Here is a 9,734-nt window from a genome sequence, read left to right as displayed (position 1 = left end):
GGATTACTTTAATATTGCAAGAATTACTTTAAAAAATTAGTACTTTAATTTTAAAGAATAATCTCTCATGGTAATTGCTAAATTACAATTTTAAAATTGTGTATTGTTTGAGATATCTTTCTAATACAATTTCAGTGTACATCTACCTCCTTCCAGCTAAATTTGTCATTTATGATATGTCTATATAACCTAACATCATAAAGTTACACAGAAGTTAAATAGCCTACCCTTTTCTTTGTGTTCTGCTGTTTTGACGGTAACCGTTTGCTCACTAATTTGTTTATTTCCTTTATGATGCTCCTTGTATCTGTCCCACCCCTGCAAGCTTGAAGTGCAGCTTCATTGAAAGGAAAAATAAGGACAAAATCTCCTACACGGGGGATAGGCCTCTGGTCTTCATCAGAGAGGAAATAGGGGCGTGTAGTTGACTTGTAGTTGCAGAAGTCAGGTGTAGGTAACCAGCGGCTGAGTAGGGCAGACTTGTGCAAAGAATACCTAGCTCCTTGGAGTTGTTTATTTTTAGCTTCAACTTTTGCTTGGGAAGGTATTTTTGGCATATTCATCCTTTCCCGCAGCTGGGAAGTCAGTGTTTTTCTTGGATGTGCTCTGGCAGTTTTCTTGGTCAGGGCAGCCACCTTACGAATCGATCCTCTTGCAGCCTGCAGGGCAGGTTGTACAAAAGAAGCAGAAGTACATTTAGCCACTTTTTGGCAAGTGAGTACGCCAGGAGTCTCCTCGGTGGCACTCTCACCAGCTGTGCTCCAGGGCACCCGCCTTCTGCCAGCCTTTATCCCGGCCACTTGGTTTTGCCTGAAAGTGTCAGTCTGCTTGTAGTTCAGCAGTTCAACAATATCGTGAAGAAGTTTTCTTTTCACAGTGTCATCGATGGAACAGTCTAAACATAAGGCTGGATTGTAGTTGACTTCTAAAAGCCACGGCTTGAATTTGTCATCAATCAGGATGTCAAAGCCAAAGAGCTCAAAGCAATTGGAAGCCACTGGTAGGGGGGTTACTGCAAGCAGGGTGAGAATCACTATGTTATTGATCTTCTGCCAGAGGACCATGTCATCAACCCCAGATATTCGAAGGTAAGAACGAAATTTGCTGAATGTCCATTTGCAGCCACAGCCAATCCCTTCTTTATATTTTTTATATGAAGCTCCGTATTTGTTGATGCTGGTGTTTGTTAGGTGTGCATAGACATTGTCCAGAGAACCAAGGTCAAACTTTTCAGTGGCAAACCTCACCAGTCCTTCTTTGTAAGTGTAAATGGTGAGGGGGCAAAAACTGGTGACACACACGTAAAGGCGCAGATCCAGTTTATACCCTGAAATGAGCAAGGGGTTGCTAATGTACTTCTGCACAATGACTGTACAGTCATATACTAAGTCTTTAATGTCTTGGAAAATGAGTATGCCCCTTCCACAGGAGAGATCCACAGGCTTGCAAATCCAGTAGCTAGGTCTCCTGCCTACTGACTCTCTCTCCTTGCTGTATTCTGCTATAAATTTGACATAGTCATTGGGCATGATGAATGCCACTGGACTAAATTCATACAGACCTGATCCATATGCTCCTTTCATACGTTTCAGATGCCTTGCCAAGTAGTCTTTTCTGGTGATCCGGACAGCTTCTGGGTAGTGGTTGAGCCTCTGCCATGGTTTAATGCTGTGGTGGTCTGTCATGCGGAAAGGTGAGTTCCGCCAGTACAGGTTCCAGTCTGCGTCATCTTGCTCCTTTTTGTCAAATTCAGTCCAGCCACGTTCCAGTAAAACCTCACGGACTATTGCGGGGACATTCTCATGGAGACGGAACACCAATGGCCTTAAGAGACCTCTTGTATCATAGTCATCTGCCATCACCTTACTAGCTGAAAGAAAACAGAATCACCAGGAAGGAAACAATGAAATTAATGCCGCAGATTGTGCTAGCAGTCATCACCTTCACTGTATTCTTAATGTCTGTCACTCTCAACGTATTCTCAAAGCATGTTGCCCTTGTGTGTTACTATGGTCCACAACTGAGAAGTCAAAGGCTGTGTTTAAGCTGAAAGATATGTAACAGGGCATCGATGCCAATAGCTGTTAAGGCAGCACAAAGCACTGGCTGCTGCAGTTATATGTCTCCACACTTTATTTACTTTTTCTTTGAGATAGCTTACTACAGCAGTAGTTGTCCCAAAGCTTTTGTAATTCTTGGATACTTAGACTTTTTCTTTTTTTTTTTTTTTTTTTTTTTTTTTAAGGGCCTTCAGCCTAATGGCCGTTCCTTTGTCTAGTAAGACTTACTTTGCACTGCTGCATTACTGAGACATTCTGCTAACTTAGCATGTTGCTCTGCTCTGAGCAAACTCTCTTGGTTAAGATTATAAAGCCTGATGCAAAACTGACAGTAGACAGCAGGAAAATGCTTATTGATTCCAATGCTCTTTTCCTCCTGACATATGCTGATTTAACTCACCGATAATTTTCTGCTATTCCTCCTGTGAGCTCCTCCCCAGTTCCTGAAAAGCAGGGCACATTCTTGCCTCATCACCTTCCTCTCAAGAAAATAAAGTTCCATAGAAATGTACTTAGATTCTGAATGAAATACCATTTCCCACTATCTATAGTGGAAGTAGATGATGGCCCCCATCTATTTTTATGGGTAAGAAATGTATTTTGAGTTCTTTTGGGCATAGCAATTCTCATATAAATAGTTCATGAACTGTGCTTTTCCCTCCCCAGCTAGTTCGATATATACAAGACTCAAACTAAACCACCTGTTTTACTGGCTGGTGACGTAGCAGACAAAAAGCCCCATGGACCTGTAGATTTGAGAGTGTTGCTCTTTATCTCAGTTTTAAATTCCTGAAACCCTACAGAGCTGGTCTCTGAGGATTAGACTCATATTTGGAACAGAGAGCGTCTTGGATGAGAGAAGTGCGTTCGTGCCGAGGACCATTCTGATGCAGCATTAACATACTGACCTCCACCTCCTCTCAGAAAGTAACAAGCAAAAGAAATACAAAGTGGGCAAGACATACACTAGACAAGACTCCTTTACATCCTATTACCAGAGTGACATCCTTGCCCTTTCTTTTCAGGTTGAGAGGCTTTAGACTCCAGAATGAGTATCCTCTGCCTTCCAAACAACTACAGAAACCAAGGGAACATGTCACACCTGGAAGTACTCAATGCAATGTGCAGCTGAGTTGGCCAGGGATGCTTTTTCTGTGGAAAAACTACAATTTGTTGAAATGGAAAGCTTTTTTCCAGAGAAAAAAGTAATCTTTTGCCAGCTTTTTTATTTCATTTGAGTTTTCTTGTTTTGAAATTGTCAGAATATCGTATACTCATTTTTTTAAAAGACGGTTCAGAAACTTTTCTAAAATGCTAATTTAGTATTAAAACTAGAAGCCTAAATGTGAAACGAAATGCTTTACCATTATCAAAATGTAAATTAACATAATTCAAAAGTTTTGCAAGTCACAAAACAGCTTAAGAATCTCATTATTATATTTGAACGTGAAAAACAATTCAAAAATTCTTGCAGCATGAAAAAACATGTTTCCCTCTCCACTCTGACATTTGAGGACTCCTTCGTATGATGTAGCTATGTCTTGGCTGTCCAATGCCCTCTGCTGCTGCTGCTAACAGGCTCCGAGGGGTAACCACAAAGCAGTCACAGAGCTCTTCTACAAGCAGTGTTGTGGAGTCTGTGACAAGTGTGTTACAATTCAGAGAGCAAAACCAGGAGAGTCTCAACGGGGGCTTGATGGGAGGAAGGTTTTAGAGAAGGGTCCAGGAGGTGTTTCAGGGATGCTGGCAAGCAGGGCAGTGGTGTTAGAAGTATATGGCTACTTTATGATAGGACTGTAGTGTGTAGGTTAAAAATAACCATGGACGATCTTATATCCTGTAGTAAGGGAATGATTGCCTAAAAACGAAGGGATCTGAAGCAAGGTTTGGTCCAGGATGTGAGGAATGAGGCTTCTATTGGAAAGGGACTTTAGGCCTTATTAATGGGCTGAGATTGTGGCCAAAATTTGAATTGCTGTATATGATGACTTTCTGTATTCCAAAGTAATATATAATTTTCTATTCCAATAGTAATATGTATATCAATATATTTAGTGATATTTTACAGTCAGACTTGCAGTACCCTTCCATCTTAGGTTTAAGCTAGTGTTGGAAGGGAACAAGATGTAAACTGCACTGGGATTATTTCTCTGAATCCCCTTAGAGATCAGAGATTCCCTCCTGTACAGACTGAATTCTCCTTAGTGAGAGCTTTTCTTGGGTGAGGGGTTTATAGGGAACAGGAGAGAAACATGGCAAGTAGGTACTGAAGTGCAGTCATGAGGTAATAGGACTTACATAAAATACCATGAAGGGGAAAGTAGTCTTGCTGTGTCTCTTGCAGTCAGTGCTTCTTTTCAGACCCCAGGAAGTTGGGGGCTTGATGCTGAGCTTGCACACAAACCTGATGTGGTGGTCCCAGGAAATGTTTGTTATCTTTGCTTCCACTTTCTTTCCTGGGAGTTCTTTCTCCCGTCTGCTTATTAAACAGCACTATGTCACATGCTAAAAAACCTCAAACAAACAACTGTACAAACTAAACAAGTTTTATAGTAGCTGGTTCAAATCATTGAGCAAAGATTATTAAATTAAGAAAAAAATGATGTAATTGAAAGTAGCCATGCTAAGCATTTGGATGAGTTAACTTACAGACTGCAGTTAGCTTTGTCTTGCTCAACATTGCTACTAGCAGTGTTTCAGTGAAAGGCACTGTTGTATGTGAATCCAGCGTGTGGTAAACTGTGCCATCACGGTCTCCACTAGGTAATCATAAATTAAGCTGTTAGTAATGTCTGAACAATGAAGCCTTCTTTGGTGGTTTGTTCACGTCAGCTTGTATTAATGGAACATCTTTTATACCTCTGGCATTCAGGGAGTAGTTTACAGGAAATTGGCTCACCAAGCCTAGACATAACAAACGTCAGCTTTCAATTCCCTGGTAATTAAGTACAAAGAAAATAAAATATTTTAACTAACAAAGAACACCTACCTGCTTTTAAAGAAGTCATATCACATACAAACAGAAGCTCTTGAAGTGCAGCTATGAAACAGTAACTCTAGGATTAGGCATTGGTCTAAATAAATGAACACAAATTTCACTCACTTTACTCCGTTGTCATGGTTTAACCCCAGCCAGCAACTAAGCACCATGCAGCTGCCTACTCCCCCTGCCCCCACCCTGAGTGGGATGTGGGAGAGAATCGGGGAAAAAAAGTAAAACTCGTGGGTTGTGATAAGAACAGTTTAATAGAACAGGAAAGAAGAAACTTATAATGATAATAATAACAATAATAAAATGACAATAATAATAGGATTGGAATATACAAGTGATGCCCAATGCAATTGCTCACCACTTGCCGACTGATGCCCAGTTAGTACCCAAGCAGCGATTCCCCCCAGCCCTACTCCCCCCAGTTTATATACTGGCCATGACGTGACATAGTATAAAATATCCCTTTGGCCAGTTTGGGTCAGCTGTCCTGGCTGTGTCCCCTCCCAACTCCTTGTGCCCCTCCAGCCTTCTCACTGGCTGGGTATCAGAAGCTGAAAAATCCTTGAGTTAGTCTAAACACTACTTAGCAACAACTGAAAACATCAGTGTGTTACCAACATTCTTCTCATACTGAACCCAAAACACAGCACTATACCAGCTACTAGGAAGAAAATTAACTCTATCCCAGCTGAAACCAGGACATCGGTATAAATGTATGCCCAGATGAATGCCCATCTCTTCATTAGCCTGCATTCCCACAGGGCTCTGTGTGCAGCCCATTCCTTAATAGCTTGGAAACCCACCTGCGTGTTTGCAGACATTATTCCACAATGCAAAAACTGCTACAGCTGTCTCCCACCACGACCGATTTTAACACCTACCTTCCGCCGTCGCTGACCGGCACCCAGAAGCGGAGACCTTCGCCCCGAGGAGAGCAGGATGCCGTCCTCCATGCCGTGGCGGCAGACCCCACGCCGGCGTGCCGGGGGGAGCGCTCACATGAGCTCGGGCTTCGTGCTGGCCGTGGCCGCTTCCAGTTGCTCGGTTTTACACCTGTGAGAGGAAATAATGATCCTTAATGGTTAGGCATTAAATGTGCGTGTCTGCTGAGTTAATGCGGAATGCCTCTGCGTAATTAAACTCAGTGGACTGACTGGCGGTCTTACCTATCGTCTTTGAGCCCTCAGGTTCACAGATCATAACGTGGGTCTGGCAGCTGCCCGCCTTGGGATTTACCTTCAGAAATAACCATTTTAATTACTTCCTGAGGTGGTGGTTCCCCTCTGGTCCACCATCCAGGTTCTCCCTGTCTGTCCCAGGCTACACAGCTTCGTCCGGTGACTCTCGCAGGCGCCTGGCGTTGGGCTGCAGCCGGGGCAGAGGGCTGACGGGCACTTTCTGTGAGGACACCGTGGTCTGTCAGCCGTGAGACGCTGCCACCACCATCAAACCAACCTCCCCGAAGGCACGAGCACCGGCGCACATCCTGCTCGTATTAGCAAAAGTATTAATATTTAAAGCTGTGGTCGCCAGGGCCTGGCTGAGCACCGCCCCCCTCCGCTGCTGCCCCAGCTTCTCCCTCTCAGGGGTTGGGGCTGTTCGTTTTAACCGTTTGTAGCCTTTTTGCTGAGGGAAGATGCACCCCCAGGGTGCCCGGGAAGGGTGTCCTGGGAGGTGAGGATGCCACCAGAGGCCCGTCATGTCTCCCACCTCCTGTGCGTGCATCTGAGACCCTCCAGCTGCTTGGACCTTTGGCTCATGCGAGAAGACGCCGTGATATTGCGTGCCTCATGAAAGCAATCACTTGATGTGTCAATATTAATTACTTGAACCTGACTATCTTGCCTTGCAGATGAATGGCATGATCCACGGGCTCCCCAACACCTATGTCCTCAACAGAGATTGGTGTGTGACCCAGCCTCGGTCCCTGGAGTCTCTGGAAAAAATGGCTCGGCTGTCCTTTCTCAGGGCCTCTCCTCCTGTCTGGCATAGGTGGCTCCTCATTCGGTGTCCTCATTACCTCATTGTCTCACGGTTCTCTTGCGTGAAGGCCTGGCTCTCCTTCTGTACTTCTAGGGAACCGCAGTTTGGGACTGAGGGTATCAGGGAACAGACCTACGCTGCTCGCTGCCTGCTAGACTGAAGCAGGGCTCGTGGAGTCGTCCTTGGCCATGAAAGGGCAGAGGCCTCATGCCACAGCAACCTCAACCATCATTTTGTTTCTTGCATTTCAGTGAAGAGGTGTCCCTAGCTGAACTTGCGCCTGAAGTTTTTTTTATATGCTCTGCAGCAAAATCCCTATTGCCTTTATAGTAAAAAAACCCACATAAATTTTATAACTGTGTACTGTCCGTGCATAATGATGTCCTAAATCGCAATTTCCATTTAGATCATGTCCAAGACAGATCCTCACCCTGTCCCAGGAATAAGCATGTTCACTGCATCACCACGTGCAGCTGTGGCTTTCATTATGAAGGTAACAGAGTTTTTCCTCACGCTACCTGTGGGATGGAAGAGTTGTTTTTCCCCTTACACAATTGTGGAAATGACTGCAGTAAAGTTCTGTGGCAAAATCAAGAGTGGAAAACAGCTCCTCAAACCACAGGCCCCAAGGTCCTGCCTCCCATGCTGACTGTGTGTCAGTGATACTGAGATTGTCTCTAAGGTCAGAGCACCTTTTTCTTGCTTCTTGGTAGCTCCTCACCATTTTGGCTGGAATCTGTGGACTGAGGAGCCGCTTGCTGGGATGCCATTGCTGAATTTTACTTTAGACAAATCCTGGGCACACAGAGTACAAAACAAGGAGGTGTGCTGGGTTGACCCTGGCCACTAACAAAGCACCCACCTAACTGTAGTTGTTCACACATTCCCTCCACCAATGTCATGGGGGAGAGAATCAGAAAAGCCAAAGTGATAAAACTCCTGGGTTGAGATAAAGAGAGTTTGACAGGTGAAGCAAAACTGTGTGTGCAAGCAAAGCAAAATAAGGAATTAATTCACTACTTCCCATTGGGAGGCAGGTGTCCAGCCACTTCCTGGAGAGCAGGACCTCGGAGTGCATAGCAATTGCTTGGGAAGACAAATGCCATAATGAGGAACATCCCCTCTTCTTCCTCCTTTCCCCAGAGCTTTTATTGCTGAGCACGACATCATGTGGAATGGGATATCCCTTTGGTCAATCTGTCTCAGCTGTCCTGGTTGCGTCACCTCCCAATTTCTTGGGCACCTACTCACTGAAGGGGCAGAGTGGGAAAAAGACAAAACCTGGATCTGTGCAGGCACTGCTCAGTAATAGCCAAACCACTGGTGTGTTATCAACACTGTTTTAGTTACAAAGATCCAAAACACAGCACCATATGGGCTGCTATGAAGAAAATTAACTCCATCCCAGCCAGACCCAGTACAGGAGTAAAGAGAAAAACTTATCAAGCTGTATAGCCTCTGAGGGAGGGATCATCTTTTTTGTTCTGAGGTTGTATAGCATCTTGCATAGAGAGATCCTGATTTCTGTGTGGGGCTGTTACAAATAAACAATAAATGATTACATTCACACAGATCAGATTTTCACTGATGTTGATCTCAAAAATCCTCTTTGCTTCACTTGCTGTTGAACATTGCTGTGTAAAAGAGAATCAGAGGAGGATTTGGAGATGTGTTTCACTGTCTGTTATTGAGATGAAATCAATTTTCTATATCGGATGGAAGCAGGGCAGGGTGAGAATCAGCAGCAGCCTAGCAAATCCATCTGTAATCTCTGGGCAGCTGTGAGGCTGTCAGGATTCTGCAGCCACAGTAGTTTTGCCATTTGTATTTCCAACAGAGATTAACAGCATGCCTTTGAGCTGACAGGGCAAAGGCACAAAAGAAAGGTGGATCTGTGAGGGAGCCCACCTGTTGCCTTATTTTCTGCAGGTTGTAATGAACTCTACTTAATTGTATGACCTGGAAAAGAAGCTTATCATTTGAAAAGCCATGAATCAACACAGGTGAAGTCTGGAGGGGAGTCCAGATACTTGGGAACAAGAAATGTTAGAGAGATAGTAAAGTAGCATGAAAGGTACTGTTATTTAAAAGCCCTAACAATTTGGGGATTTTTTCCACATAAATTGTATTATTGATTTCTATCATGTTGTCATGCCATATGGTGCCTCATCCTGCTGTTACGGTTAATAACTGAGAAGTAGTTTCAAATGTTAGCTTCGTGGCATGCAGCAACTTAACTAGCCATGTAGTTTATTTCCAGGGGCAGCACTAATCTTGGAGATGAACAGCATTTGTCTTCAATTCCTTTTATGCTGCCTGCCTCACACAGAGGATCTGATCATAGTGTCATTACCAGTAATGATCATGATACCTGTACAGTGCCTTCTCATCAAGATGTAGGGACGCTGCCCAGTAACTGCACTGTAGCACTCCTCTCCTTGCAGTAAAACCACAAAAATCCAAATCTGGAAACATTATAGTATGGGTAAAACTAAACAGAAGTTGAAATGAGATGAGGGATATCCTCACCTGAGCCACTGCTAGATGCATATAGGTCTCAAGGAGATATTACAGCATAGGCCCATCCTCCTTTTCTCCTTCTCACTCTATGACTTGCGCTGTTATCTGTATCTGCTTCATGGCTTGGTTCCCCAAGTAACACACCCTGGCCACTTATCTTGAAAACGGCTCTGTCCGTG

General features: G+C 44.1%; 1 protein-coding gene across 1 annotated transcript; it reads right to left on the bottom strand.

Annotated features, from left to right (window-relative positions):
- Window positions 1-203: 203 nt before the first annotated feature.
- TTLL2 (tubulin tyrosine ligase-like family, member 2) lies at window positions 204-1,859 on the bottom strand. The gene has a single exon (XM_010562711.1). It carries the CDS (start codon window positions 1,857-1,859, stop codon window positions 204-206), a length of 1,656 nt encoding a protein of 551 aa, XP_010561013.1.
- Between the last annotated feature and the right edge of the window lie 7,875 nt (window positions 1,860-9,734).

The sequence above is a fragment of the Haliaeetus leucocephalus genome, unplaced genomic scaffold, assembly GCF_000737465.1.
Source record: "Haliaeetus leucocephalus isolate CR32 unplaced genomic scaffold, Haliaeetus_leucocephalus-4.0 Scaffold162, whole genome shotgun sequence".
NCBI classification, from domain to species: Eukaryota; Metazoa; Chordata; class Aves; order Accipitriformes; family Accipitridae; genus Haliaeetus; species Haliaeetus leucocephalus.
This window is presented reverse-complemented; position numbering and strand designations above follow the sequence as displayed.